At 41.4% G+C, this 18,875-nt stretch overlaps 1 protein-coding gene across 3 annotated transcripts in view; it reads right to left on the reverse strand.

The window, feature by feature from the left end:
* The window catches only part of PTPN5 (protein tyrosine phosphatase, non-receptor type 5), a 54,637-nt gene that overhangs the window by 9,414 nt on the left and 26,348 nt on the right, over positions 1-18,875 (reverse strand). For 2 of the 3 annotated variants that reach the window (XM_017726607.1, XM_017726605.1), the window contains exons 5-9: positions 16,371-16,609; positions 13,515-13,704; positions 10,095-10,179; positions 7,637-7,716; positions 7,007-7,144 (exon numbers count right to left, since the gene is read on the reverse strand). In XM_017726607.1, coding sequence (XP_017582096.1) covers positions 7,007-7,144; positions 7,637-7,716; positions 10,095-10,179; positions 13,515-13,704; positions 16,371-16,609 — 732 coding nt within the window. The remainder of the gene's footprint in view (positions 1-7,006; positions 7,145-7,636; positions 7,717-10,094; positions 10,180-13,514; positions 13,705-16,370; positions 16,610-18,875) is intronic. The other variant, XM_017726608.1, reaches the window with a different exon arrangement.

Consider the following 18,875-nt stretch of genomic DNA (forward strand, 5'->3'; position numbering starts at 1 on the left):
CGGGGAAAATGTAGACCCTCTGCTGAATGAGGTGGGAGCCCTGGTGGTGGAGGATACAGAAAAGGCAGAATTACTGAATGCCTTCTTTGTTTCAGTCTTCATTGCTAACACTGGCCCTCAGGAATCCCAGACCTTGAAGGCAAGAAATTCTGGAGAAAAAGACAACTTTCCTTCGGTTGATGAACGTGGGGTTACAAAGCATTTAGGTAAACCTGACACCTGCAAATCCATGGGCCACAATGGGATCTACCAATGAGTGCTGAGGGAGCAGGCAGATGCTACTGCTAAGCCACTCTCCATCATCTTGGAAAGATCATGGAGAACAGGAGAGATGCCTGAAGACTGAAGGAAAGCCAATGCCACTCCAGTCTTCAAAAAGAAGACAAGGAGGACCCAAGGGGCTACACACCAGTCAGCCTCAGTTCCATCCCTGGAAAGGCAATTAAACAGTTCACCCTGGATATCTCCTCTAAACATGCAGAGGAGAAGACTTATCTGGAGTATTCAGCATATATTTACCAAAGGGAAATCATGCTTGACCAATCTGAAGGGTTTCTATGATGGCATGACTGGCTGGGTGGATGAGGGGAGAGCAGGGACATTGTCTACCTTGACTTCAGCAGGGCTTTTGATCCTGTCTCCCATCACCTCCTCATGAAGCATAGGTTAGATGAGCGGACAGCAAGGTGGATTGAGAACTGGTTGAATGGGTTCAGATGGCTGTGATCAGCAGCAAAGAGTCCAGTTGAAGGCCTGTAGCCAGTGGCCTTCCCCTGGGATTAGTACTGGGTGCAGCACTGTTCAATTTACTCATCAATGACCTGGATGAAGGGGCAGAGAGTACCCTCAGCACATTTTCTGATGATGATACAAAACTGGGAGGAGTGGCTGACACACCCAAAAGCTGTGCTGCCATTCCATGAGACCTGGGCAGGCTGGAGAGTTGGACATAGAGGAGCTGATGAAGTTCAACACAGGCAAGTGCAGAGTCCTGCACCTGGGGAAGAATAACCCCAGGCACCAGTACAGTTGGGGGGCTTACCAGCTGGAAAGCAGCCTTGTGGAGAAGGACCTGGTGGACAACAAGCTGTCCATGAGCCAGCAGCGCCCTTGTGGCCAAGGAGGCCTATGGTGTCCTGTGGTATCTTAAGAAAAGCAGTAGTCAGGTTGCAAGCAGTGATCCTGCCTCTCTAGTCAGCCTTAGAGAGGCCTCACCTGGAGTGCTCTGTCCAATTCTGGGCTCCCCAGCTTGAGAGAGACAAGACACTACTGGAGAGAATCCAGTGGAGGGCCATGAAAATGCTTAGGGCACTGCAGCACCTCAGAGGGAGCAGGGCCTGTTTAGCTTAGAGGAGAGACAACTGCGAGGGGACCTTATCAAAGTCTATAAGTATCTGAAGGGAGGGTGTCAAGAAGATGGGGCAAGACCCTTTTCAGTAGTGCCCAGCTACAGGACAAGGGCATTGGGCACAAACTGAGATACAGAAAGTTCCATCTGAATATGAGGAAAATAATTTTTGAGGGTGACACAGCACTGTAAGAGACCGCACAGAATGGTTGTGGAATCTCCTTCTCTGAGATATTCAAAACTCACCTGGACATAATCCCATGCAACCTGCTTTAGGGGAACTCGTTTTAGCAGGCAGGTTGGACCAGATGATCTCTGGTGGTCCCTTCCAACCCCAACCATTATGTGAATGCTAAATGGAACAGAAATCCAAATTGGAAGCCACACAACACAGAAATCTGGACTTCAAATATCATGACTGCATTTCAGTAAACTGCCTTACAAAAAAAAACAAACCCAAAAACCAAAAAATTCCTCCCCCCGCAAAGTATTCTGCTCTTTTAGTGCCAAGAACTGTGTGCAAAACACTCCAGGCAGTCTGTTCCCTCTTGACAGATTCATTCAGCAAAGCCAGAGCTGTGCTTGTGACATAATTGCTTTCATAATGTATTTGACAGACAGAGAGCCAGGAGCCATATCTCTGTCTCTGATAGCTAGATAAATAGATGAGGAAGAGAGATGAGAGCTTATTTTTCTATCTCTTCTGACAGACAGACTTATATCGGTCTCCTGTCAATTCTATTCTTCTCTTAAACATGGTGAGAAATTCAGAGGCAATACAGAAGGTGGGAATTGTACCTAGCTGCAGTCCAGGTCTTTTTGAGAGACACAGATTCTGATTCTCTGTCTCAGCATGGCTATGAATATTGCAAATGTGCTGTTTCCTTTTTGGAGTGCCAAGTAGCACTGTGAGCTTCTGATTTTGGGTGTTCAAAGTGATATCCTTCTGTCTGATTTCTAAAGGTGCAAAATAGTAACATGGCGCTCAGGGAACTGGCCTCACCCTTGCAGCCATTGCACAAGCCAGCTGGCACAGGGCAAAGTAAATGTTTTCAAAAGGTCCAAGAACAGAAGTGTTAGCTTCCACAACCCTCCCTTCAACACATGGCTGGCTGAGTTGAAGAGAGAGGAAAAAAAAAAAAAGACAAATTTTGTTCCTTCTAAAGAACAAGGCACAAAATCTGAAAATAGTTTGTCATCTATACTCCCAAGTCCCTCCCTATGCTTGTCAGTCACTGGATGCTAAGAGTGCTCTGTGGTTGTGCCATTTTCCATCCTTCTCTTTGGATGACAGAGCTTTTGCACAGCTTCACAGTGAACTAGATTGGGAAAGCAATCACATTAAATCTTTTTCCTTTCTTGCGATGGATTAATTTTTGGATGGATCAATCAGTTTCTCCCTTGGCTTGGCACACAGTCACAGACACTTGTGAGGGCACATGGGAGATGGCACAAGGGTCGGAACAAGAGAGCCGGACAAAGGGAGGCTCAGCTTCATTGAGATGCTGTTCCATCTTGCGCTGGGTTTAAAGTGCTCACTGAAGTGTAGCCATAGGATCCTTAAGGCTATGTCTAGCTCACTTCAGGAAGAGAGAGTCTTACTATCATAGCACAGAGTCTGGCCTTAGGTTATTTACCCTAGGGAGAAAATACTTTAAGAGAGCCTAACTAGTTGTCATGAATAGCTCACTACAGTAAATCCAATCAACACTGCTCTGAAATGCAGTTGCTTTTGAATGTGTGACTATGTGTGAGTCACAGAAGTTATGAACGCCCAATTCTTAACTCAGTTGTGAGAAATTATAACAAAAATGTTGTCAATAACACTGAGAGAAAAGCAAAAGTCATCTGAAGAAAAACATGAATCACTACCTAAATCATTTAGTTGACAGCAACAGGAAACAGACAAAGTTCTACTGATGAACTCTGGATGCCTTTAATTTTGCCTACGGTGCTAGAAGTTTTATGCTTCTGCTTAGAGAACCCTGACTTCTGTGGTTCTGTACACTTCTGCTTTGACTTGAACAAAATATTCTCTATTGATGGTTCCCTGAGACTGAGAAGACTTGGGAAGAGCTAGGAGGAAGCAAGATTTAATTGACAGTTTGAAGTCTACCATCACATATGCTGTAGCTGAGATCCTGACTCAGTGGCTAGACACTGGCAGCTTTTTCTGAGAAAGGAAAACAAGCCTTCCCTATAGCCTGAGCTTTTTCTAAATTCCCAGAACTTGCCAAATCTTGTCCCCTATAGTGAGAGAAAAATGACAGTCTGCTCTGTAAAGCATGCAGTAATCATGTATTTGTGATCACTCCTGTTTAAGGGCAAACTGAAGCCAATTCATGGCTTTTCCAGTTTTCAGTACCAAGTCATTTAATATATGCATGGTTCAGAGCTGCTGCTCCACTATTGCGATTAAATGACAAAAGTACAGCTCTAGGGAATGGTAACTTAACAAATGGAGTCTTTATTTCATCTTTGGAACTCAGCAGTTCACATCCTGACATTTGCAGATGGGGGAAAGAGACATTGCCCCACTAGCACTGAAAACTAAACCATTGTCTAACTGAAAAGCAAAACCAGATGAGCTGCAAGTTTGTAACATGTAAATATTCTTCACTTCCCACTTGTCAGGGAGTATGATATTCTCCTTGCTGCCTTTGCCAAAAGCATGAGTGACAGACTTTCTACACTCTGAATCCAGACATAGGATGTCATATGCTGGCTTTCTGCCCATTAGCATATGGCTGAAGAGACTTGAAACTGGTTGGATAAAAGGAGAGTTTTTTCAGCCTGGAAAACAATTTTCATGTTATACTGAGGTCGGGGTAGATCTGGCAGATGAAAGATGTATGAAGATTATGTAAACAGACTGTTACTAAAACATGTAGCTTGATATTCTAGAACATAGCAATGAAAAGAGTTGTAAAATAGGACTCTGGTGCTTTGGATTACGGGAGAGGAAAATGGTAAAACCAACTGTAGGAGAATCAGACAGCAAAACAGGACTTGCAGTAAACTGAATTGAAAGAAAGGCCCACATCTTCTCTGAGCCTGAAGAATTTAATGCTGGCTCTGACTGCACAGGCCACTGAACTAGGCCACTGAAGGAGGGCTAAAAAAGACGGTGGTTTTGTATGCAGTTTCTCTAAACTAATCAATATGCAAAGGCAGAGACAGGCATTTCAAGATGTTGCACAAATTAGTTCATGGGCAAGGAATGACGCGAATGAGGCAGTCTGAGGAAAAGGCTCCCTTGTGATAATGCAAGAAGCTATTTCATTATCACAGGGGAGTAGGTATCTGCTGTTCAACAAACCTCAGGAAAGATGATGCTTGTAAGATTCCTCTTTTACACAGCTGTACACAGTCTTGAAGGAAACAAGTTGAATCATTTTGCTCTCCCCCACCAAATGTAATTCCACTTGAGGAGAAAGACTAACAACAGAAAAGCACCTTGCATAGTTACTGAGTGAAAATTTTTGTGTGGGAGAATCAAGTGTTGTTCCATCTGCACAGTACATCAGTTAATAACCCACTGGGAGTGTGGCCCACCATGTCTCTGTAAAGTTTTTTATGCAGATTGTGTTTTTTCTTCTTCTACTCATAAACTGCAGAATCCACTGCAAAAATTGTTGAGAGTGCTATCAGCTATCAATAGCACAGACATTGCTCTGCTTAAAGGAGTAGAGTAAGATTGCCCACTCATTTCTGTGGGCTGTCTGTCAGTTCAGATTAGAAATGACAGAGGGCTGAGGTGCAAAGCTTTTAATACTCACATCAGTGAAGTCATTGCACTGAGGAGAGACACAAAGCCTCTCTTACTAGCATCATTGCTGAACAAAACTTTTGGGTTTGAATCTATGTACTGTCTGTCCTGTTATTCATATATTAATATATGTGTTGCAGGTAAACGGCGTGAATATAGAAGACATTTACATGAAAGGACCCTGGATTTATGGCTGAGATTCCTGACACCATTAATTTTTTGGCACAATATGTACCAGAAAAGACTCAGCAGCTCTTGTGATATACAGGCCGTAGCAAGCTGCAGTTCTATAGTGCATCAGCACTGCAGTGCACTGCTTCCCAAGACTGACAAGAGGGGTGAAACACTTGGTCAATGCTGGTAAGAGGCAATTCAGACACAAAGGTTATTTTGCACTCCTGTTACACAATCTTGCTATGAAAACTATAGTGGAAGAACATATCACCAGATATGTCATTCAGGACCAGCATTTCCTCTGCGTCTTCTTTAAACCTCAAAATCCTCAAAAAATTCTGGGGCACTGACTGTGTCATGACATTTTAATGTTGTATGTGCCAGAAACCGGCAACTTTGATTAATGAACAAGTTATTGCTTCAATGCTGCTGCTCAGATAGAGGCAGATGCAAGTTTAAAACATTAGTGAAAACAAAACATTTAGATCAGCAACATACTCTGCTGTGCATCAGCAATGCCTTGACAGGACATGTCCAATGAGCCAGCTGTAATAACTGACCATTTTTAACTTGCAAAGTGTGATAATTCTGTGTCAGTCTTGTTCATGTCGTCTTTTCAGTGAAGTTCAAGGTTAAATTAATCTACTTTATAACTATGAAAAGCTAAAGGTTTGTGCACATGTATGATTATGGGCACTAAGCTTCCAGCTAGCAGATAAGCCATTATAACTCTGTCTATATGCTGGATGTATGCTCATATTCTTTGGCTTCTAAGCATCTAAAGCTTCTTCTCCAAAGCAAAATCCCTCACCTAAATTACTAATCCATTCTCAAGGACAAGCCTGACATACGCTGCTGATGCAGCTTAAACTTTGGATATCTCCACTCAACCTTGCTGCTAGTGGTGAGGGAGGATGCAGAGTCCAACACATGACCAGACCACTTTCTCACATCCTACACTGCCATTAAAGGCACATGTGAGCTCAGCTACCTGTCTGTGAGCTGAAGCCCAGGCACAAAGTTCTTGCAACTCTGCTATGGAGGAAAGATTTCAGCAGGTAAGTAATGAACAGCTGAAGGGCTGCAGCATTATAAACTGCAAAAAAAAAAAAAAAAAAAATTCACTTAAGGCAGATTAGCACAAACACCACTACAGTTTAATTTCTGGAAGTAGGTGGCAAATATAAAATTTCAGCATCTTAATTTCAGTATCTCATACACATTCCCTAGCCACATTCAGGGAAAGGTCCTCAATATCCAAGTCAGTTCTAGCTGTTGATTATCATACAGAAATCGGGTACTTCCTCAACAAAATGTGCATAAAGACATCAAATCATAATAAATGCCAGATAAGGCAGCAACAACTCTACTGATTAAAGATGTTCAACCTTAGCAATTAAGGGGTACTATTGCTTTTGATTCCTTTAGAGAGAACTTCCAAGGTTGCCTGCAAATAGAGCTGGGTTAGGAGAGGTTTCAGGTCAGCTGGGAGAGGAAAATGGTAAAACCAACAGTAGGAGAATCAGACAGCAAAACAGGACTTGCAGTAAACTGAATTGAAAGAAAGGCCCACATCTTCTCTGAGCCTGAAGAATTTAATGCTGGCTCTGACTGCACAGGCCACTGAACTAACTTCTGTTTGCTGGCTTAGTGTCTGTGCTGAAAATATCTGCTGGAGTACGGATAAAAATACAGACTGGATGTAACAGCATTACCTCATTCATCTCTTCTATATTGGTAATCATGACAATGACGGGAGAGCGCTCCTGCCACACCATTCTCCAGAAGTCAGTGACAGTGTTAACTATCGGTCCCTGAGTAGCAATATATACCTTTTCCTGTCCTCCATAGCCCTGCCAACAAAACAACAAGAGATCAGTTTTAACAGGGATGTCCACCACAACCTTGCAGGTTCACCCTTTAAAACAGAGAGCTATCCTGGTTGAAATGCTGACTCCATGGCACCAGCTCTCCTCTCTATCTCTCTCCTGCACACGTGCACATGGAGCGAAGGCACAGTACGGACTCACGTAATTCCAGCAAAGAGTGTCCAACAGCCTTGAGGTGACTCTGGCTAGGTCATGAGCCTTATTCAGGCTGATTATCCACTGCCTTGGTTAGGCCAGCTGACAAGGAATTTGCATCAAGAACTGCAGAAGTATGTTTATGTCTGGTCTGAATCTGTACAGGTGCACTTTGAGATTTGGGTTTCAGCTAATGTAAGCAGGAGAGAAGAGCAATCAGATCAGCTAGGATGCCTTTAAAAGCCAGTGTATGTTGCAATTCTGTTTACATTAACAGGCTGATAGAGGCTGGGCAGACACACTGGGCTACGGAGCTCTTACCCTGATGTAGTTAGCATTGATGTAAGAGCTGAGGGGGTCGTCCTGATCAGCTGAGGTAAGGCACACTCTGCTGTGAGGATCTGAAAGGTGTAAGGAGATAAGGAATAGTTTATCAGTTGCTCAGAGGAAAGAGACACACGAAACTATTTTGTACAGTGAGACATTTACATGCATTTGTGGCCATCACAGCAGATGTGAGTGGCCTTGGAAAGCCCCCATGTTAAAAAGTTACCATTAAAAAAGGGAAAGGATGGTTGGGCTAATTTGCAGCCTTCTGACAGTTTCACCCACTCTCTGAAGCCTGACTTAATTGGTCCTGTTGCAGAGTCAGTGTCTCAGCATGACTCTGGAAAAACACTTTTCTGCTCCAGGAAATTATTTCTCAATCTGTTAGGTCAACAGACTCGTTCTGGCTTCAAAGACATTAGAATATTTTTTGTGAAGTGACAGCGAACAGCTTTTCTCCCAAACACAAACATGCATTTCTTGCACCCAGGCAAGCCAGATGACAACAACTCTTTCCATGTTTCATCTTGCAATGAACCGAACTCCAAGATGTGCTATTACCAATTACAATGGTTATAGAGAAATTAAAGAATATTAACAGTCTCTTGCATTTTAAGTCACTTCAGTACTTGAGTCTCCTTCATTGAGGCTGTTTATGAAGCATTATTCTTGTTCTAGTAAGATGACAAAAGAAAACATTATTCCACTTAAGAAGTTCAGTCCAATTCCCACTGAAGTCAATGGCTGTTTCACTGATTTTAATGGGAACTGACACAGGCCCATGTTCATCCACTTTGACCAATGCTACCCAGTTTGTTACCATTGACAAGGAATACTGTCCTGACAGAGGCCTCAGCAAACAGCAACAGTGTATATCACCAAGATAATATTAAAAATAAACCACAGATGCATTTTTGATTAAAAAATTCAGCTGGCTTAGAAAGCAGAATAAAATAAAATCTATGCAAAAATTGTGCTTTACCCAATATCATATTAAGGACTAAGCACACAGTAATTTTTACAGTGCTACAAACACAGACTCAGCATGAAATGCTGCCCTCAGACAGACCAGATTCATGTTTACTGGGATCCTTGCCTTTGAAGCATAAAGCAAATGTTTAGGTCTCCTTGCTACCCCTCTTTACTGCTAGCACCAAGCCCAGTGAGATGGAGGCAGTGGGATAAGAGTGAACACTCAGTCCTCACCTTCCCTCAGCAATATCAAGCCGTCCTGTGGCCACAGCCAGGGACTAAAGTTGCTAAAAGTTCATTCAGAAAAAATACTACAATCATAATAAGGCCAGAATAAGGTTGTTAACCTTTAGAGAGATGGTTGGGTAGAAATCAGTTATCTGAAATGAAGAGGTCAAAGTGACAACAATGGGTGCTAGCATATACTCATATGGCTGAGATGAGGAGATACGAAATTCAGAATATACAGATCACTTAGAGATCTGGCACCTTGAGCATCTGAAATCAATATCCACTTTTACAATCTTCCCATTCCAGCAAAACCAGTGAATTAATACTTGAACAAATCACCTCAGCCATTAGCACAGCACGAGTGAAAGGTGGTTAAATGCTTTTACACTTCTGGTCTGAGGTAGAGTACAAAGTCATCCAAAGAGTTGCACACATTGGACTGCAGCTGCTGGAGTTCTAAGACATTAAAAAATTCTCTTTTGAAACCATTTCCAATCCAGATTCATTGACTGTTAGGTACAGCTGAGGACAGTTTTGACTTCACTGCACTTATATTTGCTAACCTGACATTGAATGTTTTGGATTTTGCAAAAGACTACTGTGGATGGTGGTACCATCTTCCAACATCAGCTTAGAGAGAGGAAAAAAAAAAAAAAAGAGGTATGACATCCAATCATATCACTTTTCAAAGTATCTTAAAGTATGAGAGAGGGAAAAATGATGGCACTCGTAAAAATTTGTACCAAAATGTTTCTCAAAACTCCTACTCCTGCCTACAAATAAAGCTAGTGTAATAGAAAAGAAGAATACTTTTCTGTGTCATCTAAATGGCATCAGGCCAGTTCCTAATATTCTCAGTCTGCATTTGAAAAAACCTCAGTCAGGAAAATATGGTTGCTAGAATTTGGTCTTTCAAAAGGAATTTAATCAAAGAAATTGCTAAGTAACATCTGAATAAACACACCAAGTTCTTGGGTACAACTTTTAAGCAGCACCAAATGATGCAATTCTAATAACTAAAAAACCTACGTTTCCCTGAGGATCAGCAGCATTTTGGTTCTTCATGCTCTGTACCTCTTTGGAAATTTGATTTATGCTTTGAAGCCATGCTGCTGCTCCATAAACATGGCTTTTGGACAATACATCGTGGTGGCAGTACACTTCATGCACTCTGGAAAGGAAAATGCAAAGCCCTCCAGCATGTGGAATAAACCACCCTGCCTCAGTGACTTAAAAAGCAGAAACTTACTTGGGAGAATTGTTTTGTAGCGATTCTTACGCACTAAGCCTGGAATATCATATTCCTTTGGATCAACAAAGTTCATTGGAATTTCCTATTAAAAAAAAGAAAAACAGAAAACCCACGAAAACATAAGAGACAGTAGGTAGTATTATTAGATTCACAGGAGGTATAAAATCCCCAAGCCCATTATGTCCTCCCTGCGAGGGAGGCAAAGTGATGAAGTCAGCTGGGACATATTGTACAGTACTTCTACCAACTTACCACCAAAGTATGATTGATGTTTCCTTTTACTGTCACTGGCTTTCTTTTCTGCAATCCTTCATGTGAAAAAGCTCCTAGTGACTAATTCATTGAGTAACACGCATGACACGTTCACTCCTAATATTATTAGAACTGAATTGCAAGTGTAGGCACAGAGCAATGCAAGAGGTGGAACGCAAGACACTGCTCCAAGAGGATGGACCTCAGCACCATCCCTTCTGACTCACATCGCTTCCTCTCTGAGGGTGGAAGTTAATAATTTGCTAGGGACTTGCACCAGCGACAAAGTATGACACACATTATGACAGGCTGGCGTGCTGACCTAACTCCATGGAGGTGGGGGAGCATCACTGCTTTGCTCACCGTGCTGTCAAACTCCATGGAAAAGGAAAGAAAAGGGGAATTCAGGGATTGCCTGCTCTCCTCATCGCTGATGCGCAGAACACGCAAAGATGGAGGGGCCCCCTGTTCTCCACTGCTCATCCCCTGCAAGAAGCAGCCAACGCCAGGCAGGAACAAACAGGAACCTTCTGCCAGTTGGAGTCAGCGGGCAGGCGAAGAGAAGGGATGTGTTCACCAGGCTCAGCAGAGATAAGGCTCACGGGGACCGGCAGGCAGAGCTGGTCATCCCAGCTGCTGCACGCTGGATTTGAGAGACCACTACAGGACTGACTGGTAACAAGCTTGAGTAAGACAAGATTCACTCTGAGAAAAAATTCAGATAAGCAGAGCTATGGACTGTAGAAACATAAAATCATTAAGGCTGAAAATGACCTCTAAGGTCATTGAGTCCAACCTTTCACCTAGCACCTCCACATTCACCGCTAAGCCATGTCCCTAAGTGCCACATCCACATGTTTATGAACACTTTCAGGGATGGTGATTCCACCACTTCCTTGGGCAGCCTGTTCCAGTGCTTCACCCTTTCAGAGAATAATTTTTTCCTAATATCCAATCTAAACCTGCCCTGGAACAACTTGAGGTCAGTTCAGGAACCTTAGAAGGCTATCTCCGCTCTATCTCTTACAAAGCACTGAGCATACTGTTGGCTTTACTGAGGCAAATAAGGACACATTACTTGCTGAAGTAATTTCCTATCAATTTGGAGAACTGCATAGGAACAAAATTTTCATATTTTTCTCAATTGTTCCTTGGTATTTAGTCAACCCAAACTCTTCTTGAGCCAAGCTCCACGGGCTGTTTTTGGGTCTTAAGTCATTCACCATGCTAGCCAATTCTTGGTGAAATCAACAGGACTCCTGTCTGAGTAAAAACTCTAAATCTAGTAAGAATTTCAGGATTTAGCCCTGCAAACGTCCATTCTGACTTTTCTTCCAAAATGAAACAGCTACTTGCTTTATCAGGGATCTGGAATTTGAAAACCAAGTAGGTTAGACAGAGTGAAAATACAGGATAAAGAGCTAGCTGGTGGTAACTGTTTCATAAAAAAAGAACTAGTTTACAAATTTTAATTACAGAAATGACATTTTGATTGCACAGAGTTTTGTGCTCTTTCAGGTTTCATTAAAAAATGAAAATAGCTTGGGATGCCTTGGCTGTTCTATGAACACCAGGACACCTAATCCAAAATCTCTCACAGAAATGAGATTTTTTTCCTACTTCAAACATTATTATCTTTGCTTGAAAGCTACAGTGTAGCTCAGAGACTGATTAAACTGTGTGTGGACTAGTTTAGCAGTCAGTTCAGACACCAAGTGAACATTCCCTCCCTAAAAGAGCAAGAGATGCTTTAAAGAATCAGGGCTTTGCCTACACAAAAGCTGCTTTCCTTCAACTTGTACTGCACTAAGTGAATTAAGGACCACAGATACCTCGTGTTCTGTTTTAAAACAGAGGCCCAGACTATCCCCTTCTTCTTGTAAAGTGAAAAAACCCCTGAAACTGCACAAGGAGGGAGGACAGCAAGTGATAATCAGAGTGTTAGTCTTTCCCTTTCAGACACTTAGAGGTCATGAAGAGGACAGGCTGAAAGGGCTGTAATGCTGCAAAACAATCTTCCTCCTGCTCTACTGAGATTTCATGCTTAAGAGAATATTTGACATGGCAGTATTAACTTCAGTAGCTTTTGATCACATGCTCTGAAACACCTCAGCATGCGAAGTCTGAGCCTTGGTTACCTCCCATCTTGAGCAGGAATCTACAGCCCTGACTAATACACATAATGCAGCCACTGCAGCATTTTGCATACTACTTTTTTTTTTGTCAGGTATGATAAACATGACAAACATGACAATACCTATGACATGGAACTCAACCAATTAGGGAAGAAACTAAATAACATGCAAAGATTAAAAAAGCTAGGGTACTCACTACTCTAAAATGTATCTGACCTTTGAGGTACAGCCCTGACTAATACACATAATGCAGCCACTGCAGCATTTTGCATACTACTTTTTTTTTTGTCAGGTATGATAAACATGACAAACATGACAATACCTATGACATGGAACTCAACCAATTAGGGAAGAAACTAAATAACATGCAAAGATTAAAAAAGCTAGGGTACTCACTACTCTAAAATGTATCTGACCTTTATCCTAAACTACTTAGAAATCAAATTTGTGACTGCTTGCTTCAGCTGTGCAAGTGTATTTTTTCCAAAATGAGGCAAAGAATCTTTTTGCCCAAGTATTAGCAGATACAGTGAGCCAAGGAAACATTTTCAGAATCCTAAAAGCAACTGACAGAGAAGCTTACAACTAGTAAATTATTTTTGTGCAGAAACCCCCCCCAGTAATACATACTAAAAAATGCTGAATGACAGAGCCACACTGTGTTTCAGGTAACCTAAGAACATTTAGATTTGCAAAGTAGTTCCACATTAAGCATTCAACAGCAAAGAGGGTGGATTAGCACTAATTTCATCCCTAGGGCAGCTCCAGACACATTTCAAGAAGTTATGCCTATAGCAAATGTGGCTTTTCTTCTATACTCTAGTGATTTTCTTTTTTTTTTTTTGTTAAAAACGTAATATATGTCAGCAAGGGATGACAAATTTGGGAATTGCATTAAATGCTTCACTGACAGAAGTGGAGTTTGCATGTACTACTTTTAGACCAGCAGAAAATAATACCAAGGTCTTCTATGGAGAGACAACATCCCATTTTTATTGATGCTCCTAGAAGAGAGAGGTCAGACACTCACAAAGAACTCTGCCTGGAGTATGAAAGGATCCAGTGCCTTCTTGTGCAGCTCCTCCTCAGTAAGGATGTTCGATGCTGTCTGGAGGTATTCTCGGGCTGACTGTTCCCGTGGGGACATGACATAGCCAAAGCCTTGCTCAGAACAGCCTGGGGTGCACATATCCAGTGTGAGTGAAACATTTGAACCTCTCCTGCAAAACAGAGCGGCCAAAGTTTGCTTACAACAGACCCATCACTGTCAGCAATGACAAATGAAGAACTTCAGAAAGCCACCCAACTGGTTCTATGGGGACATTTTGGTCAGTATCTGTAAGAAAATGGGTGATGCTTCTTGAGTAGACAAGACCAGAAGATTATTTTTTACACCGAAACATCCCCAGAGTAAGATCTTGGGATAAATTACCAGTTCAACGTTACTAAAGACAAGAAAAGCCAACCACTGCAGTGAATCGTTTTTCTATCTTAAAAGTGTTCTTTCCACAATTGTACATCATGAAAAATGTAAAATGAAGGTCCCGACGTTTTAACAGTTACATTAAAAGCAGAGATACTCTTTAGCGTAGAATTATTAGTGGGTTTACTCTAAGTTAGCCACACAATAAAACAAAGAAATCAAAATGCCTATTATTGAATAAAGTTTTAAAGCATTTCTGAGCTTCTGTTAATCTCACATATGATAGACAAAAGTAAGATTCAAAAGCCATCAGCGAATCTATATTTAAATATCTTTAACATAATAATAAAGCTACACAATACGATGATTACTAGGTAAAGGTTCTATACATCCACACAGTAAACCTATTTTTGATGAATCTCAGCTTGAAAAATCTAGTTAGAAGGTGTGTGCAGGAGCTATTAAAAACCCTCTAAGCACACAGGCACGGCCAGCTCAGAGAGGGGACAGAAGTCATTACTTGGATCACAGCCCTTTCCTGGACTCAGGAGTTTGTCCAGAAGAATTTGCAGCCAGCCTCCTGCTATGGTTTACAGCCATGGGGAAATGCCACTAGTGGCAGGCATGGAATCTTTAGTGACGCCTTCCAAAGGATTTCGACCTTACCCTCCTTTGTGCTATTAAGCAGCTACCATATTTCTCCCCCAAAACACATGCATTTGACAACGATTGTTTTTGGTTCTTTCAAGGTGGAAGAGGCTACCTACATAAATAGTTCTTCAGCATGAGGAAATGAGATTATTTCTTCTTCAGCAACATAGAGTGGTGTTTGAATTTAGCTGCTGACCACCCTTTTAATTGCACAGGTGGCTAAAGAATGAGAGGGAAGTAAGACAGAGAACCAGAATGGATGCCAAAGAGGCATAGGTGGGTAATTTAACAAAACACCAAACAAAGGGAAAGTGACCAACGTGTAATGTAAATGAAGTTTGTCAGGGCACAGCTCAAACCTGAAATGATGTCTGTCTTCTCAAGGACACGTGTATGTTAAAAACTAGTTTGTATCTTAAGTGTACACTTTGTATCTAGTGTGAGAACTTCAAGCAATTGCTTTCATTCTTCCACTTCTTGTTATTTGACAGGTTTTTCATTGTAATTCATTACTTTAACCAATTGATTATTCCCCAAGTGATACTCCCCAATTCTCTTGATACAGTGAGTATCTTTCGTGTAGGCTAGCAGTCATCTGAGGAGAAATGTCACATCTTCAAAGTGACAGAAATGGAATGAAATCAGGGATAGTGAAGAACACAAATGACTCACGTATTTCAAGCCCCGTCTTGCCTATAAAGAAAAACCAACAGAACTCTGATAGCAGCAGCTTCAGGGATAAGCCCCAGAGGTTACTGTGATCTCATATAAAGGTAGAATAAAACAATAAAAGGTGTAAGATTTTAGGAAAATGTTATAACAAACCATTAAGTGAGAAAAAACATTCTAAGCTCACAGAGTGCAAATTGAAAGCCGCTTCTGTAACACTCCTTTTTACTGTGTCCTGAGGTGCTTTGGAAAGTCAGCATCGTATTCTTAAAATAGAAGTTCTGTCCTTTGTTTTAAGCTTTAGAGATGAGAATTAACTATGGTTAGCACTCCAATTAAGCTTGCAAACTGAGAAATAAAGAAAGGTGCTACTTTGCTATGCTGGGCCCTTCAGTAATTTCATTCTTATTCATAACATCATCACTTTTGCACAGTTTCTTCACAGGAATTCTATCAAGACCATTTTTCTATTTCACTAAGACAAAGAAAGGACACAAAACAGAAAAAGATTTTCTTTTCATCTTGAAACTGCCCTTTCCCAGCTGTGAATCTCTCTGAGATGCTCCTGACTTGCCTGAGAAACTCCTCTTTTCAAGTTGCCCTTATGGTTCAAGCAGTGAACACCAGCTCACCCCAAAATTTCATTGCTGGGTTCATTTGAATCAAATTCATTTACTTCTGAATTAACTCTTTTATATATAATAAAATACTGAAGACTACCACTTTTTCTACAGTTTGCTTCCTCCAGCATGAGTGACAGGGAAAAAACCAAACCAACAAGACCCACCTCTTTCAGAAGTAAAAGCTTTCATTGCCCTATAGGGGAATTTCATGCTATGCAGTTGCTGTCTTGATGAATGGTGAGAGACTGATACAACACAAATAGATGTATTCAGTGTAAAGAAACGATGCTTTAGAAGAGCACTTGTTGACAGCTGTCTAAGAACTGTGTGTTGTTTAGCTAACACACTTGTATTTATGACTGGACTGAGAACAGGACGGGATATAAAGCAGGTGCTTGACTTTAAATCCACATTTTAAAGTGACATACACAAAGGCAATGAAACTTCCTACTAGGCACAGAACTCCTAAACCCACCAAATCTGGGAGCAGACTTTTCCCTATTAGTCACATCTACCCTACCTTTCTTGCAAGCCCACGGATTTAACCGTCAGAGTAGCTGGGTCTGTCTCCGCTTTAATGTCCATTACGCAGTCAAAGACTGGAGTCTCTGGTACGGGATCCAAATCTAGGAAGTCATCCTCATTTTTATCCTCTGTCCACTCTGAGTACGTGAAGGAAGGCTGCCGGCTCACAGATTGGCGTCTGTCCTCTTGCAGCGGAAAGGGAGGGTCTGGTTGGGCTCTGAGTAGATGCCAAAACTGGAGGAAACAAACATTTAAAAAAGTTTCTGCTTGTAGCCAGCCCTTCCATACAGCCTAGGGCATGGGCCTTTAGGACAGCATCCCAGGCCTCTGCATTAGAATTGGAGAGTACTGAAGAGAATAGGAATGTTCCATGCAGGAGCAGCTTTGTGGTGCACGTTACAAGGATTCACATCTACCCATTCAAACCTGCTTTCAGCCACAGAGGTTTCCACAGAGCTGGCCAGGCTTAACTCAGGGATACAGCAGAAGTGGAATGTGCTTGTGACCATCATATGCAAGCCAATGTGATACCACTGTCCTTTTGTTCAGTTTCTTATCCTTCCCAGGCTTGTTTACAAAATAAAAGTCTGCTATTGTATTCTACAAATCATACCTCTCCTGATTTAATGGCTTTCCATCTGAAATTTACATACAGCTGTCTTGAGTACATATAATTGAGCTGAACATCTTTAATAACCTGGCACTGTACCCTGAATTTATGTATAAACCCATCACTTTTTAAAGAGGCCTAAATTTTGATGTACCTGATCCTGAGGCTCAGAATGCCCATATCAGCTCCTGGCCAGGGGGAAAGACTGTGCTATAATCTAATTATCTGATTTAAATATGGTATAACATTATTATTTAAATCCTGGGAAGTTATAGGACACAAATGCAATATCAAAGTTTATATTACAAATTAACGAAAGGTTTGAAATTGCAGGAATATAAAAAATTTCTTTTTGTATCAGTTTGCACAGATGCTGCGGTAGACTAGATGATCTGGAAGTCACATCAGTAGAGTACAAATCCTCCACATAGACCTCAGTTAAAACCAGTTAAAAATTCCATCTCTGAATTCCAGGATCTGGAACCTTAGGCCAACTTCATCCATCTACCATAGAACTAGGAGCAGTATCACTCAGGCTAATGCCATACAAACTATACTGCACTGTCATGCATCCCTTTGAGACTAAGAACAGGTCTTATTTTCCACAGTAAAAGCCTCTTCTGTCCTCTTCTTACATAGCTTTAAAATGCCCAGTTGAATTTAGAAAAGTGTCACTTTAAAAGGTCAAATTTCTCTTCCTAGGCTACTAAAGCACATTAGGAGGTCACACAGGACAGTGTCAATTTCAACATTGGGAAAGAACAGTTTGGTCACAAAGGCACTCCTCAAAGGAAAAGATCCCTTCAAGGTCTCTTCTAGGTAGCACATGGCTTAAAACCCATTTTAAGGGGAGAGGGGGAGATAGATCACTCAGCTGAGACAAAGGGGAAGATAAAGAAAACTGTCTTCATGCAACAATCTGTTGTCCACCAGGCTGGGACTGTAGAAACTCTGCCTGGTTCAATCACCATTTTCAATGTTCTGCCAGTGACTATGTTATACCAACTTCTGCAAATACTGATAAAAGCAGATTTTAGCAAAGTGCAAAGCAGCACAACCTCAGGCATCTGAGAGTAAGGTAGCAAGGAGGCGGGAAGGGACAAGGCTCATGTCCTGTCTCTGAACAGTCTCTCCTTCCTAATGTCCATGTTAAAGAGAACATACTGGGCAAGACTGGTCAGAACTCACAGGACACTTCTTGTATTCTGCTGCCCAGCCACTTATCCAAAGAGCAGGGTGACACAGAGTGACATTTGTGCCTCTACTGCAGCTAGAAAACTCTTAGCACAGACCACAGGAATAGAAACCAGTGCAAGCTTGCCTACATGGAAACTGTTAGAAAACGTTTTTCTATACACAAGTTTTAACCAACACAAAAATGTGCAAAGTCTACCTTAATCTACACTGGTATTCATGTTCACTTGTAAGGAGTTCACATGCAAAGCTGTCCAAATAGAGATCAGAATTTTTGGCCACAGAAAGCTTTCATGTAATTTTACCTTCTCTGCTACGAATGGGTCAGCAATAAATGTTTTCATCCACTGAGAAATAGTTGAATATGCAAAAAAAATCACACCCCTGCTATTCAGATTTTCAGCCCAGAATGTCTTGCAGCAAGATCGCCTGGAAAATTCTTAGATGGTTTTTTTTTTTCTTTAGCATTTGCTATTACAGAATTACCAGAAGTTTATTTTTGAGGACAAAATTAATCTGGATAAGGTACAGCAGCATCAAAAAAGCAGAAAATTGCATAAACCTGGCTAACTTTCTTGGCTACATCAGTGATCACAATAATGGAGGCATTAACTATAATTACTTTGCCTTGTGAATGGTTTTTAGAAAGTACATTTTTCTTGACATGTTAAACAGAAGATTTTGCCACTGTGCTGC

The sequence above is a fragment of the Corvus brachyrhynchos genome, unplaced genomic scaffold, assembly GCF_000691975.1.
Source record: "Corvus brachyrhynchos isolate BGI_N302 unplaced genomic scaffold, ASM69197v1 scaffold62, whole genome shotgun sequence".
Taxonomy (NCBI): Eukaryota; Metazoa; Chordata; class Aves; order Passeriformes; family Corvidae; genus Corvus; species Corvus brachyrhynchos.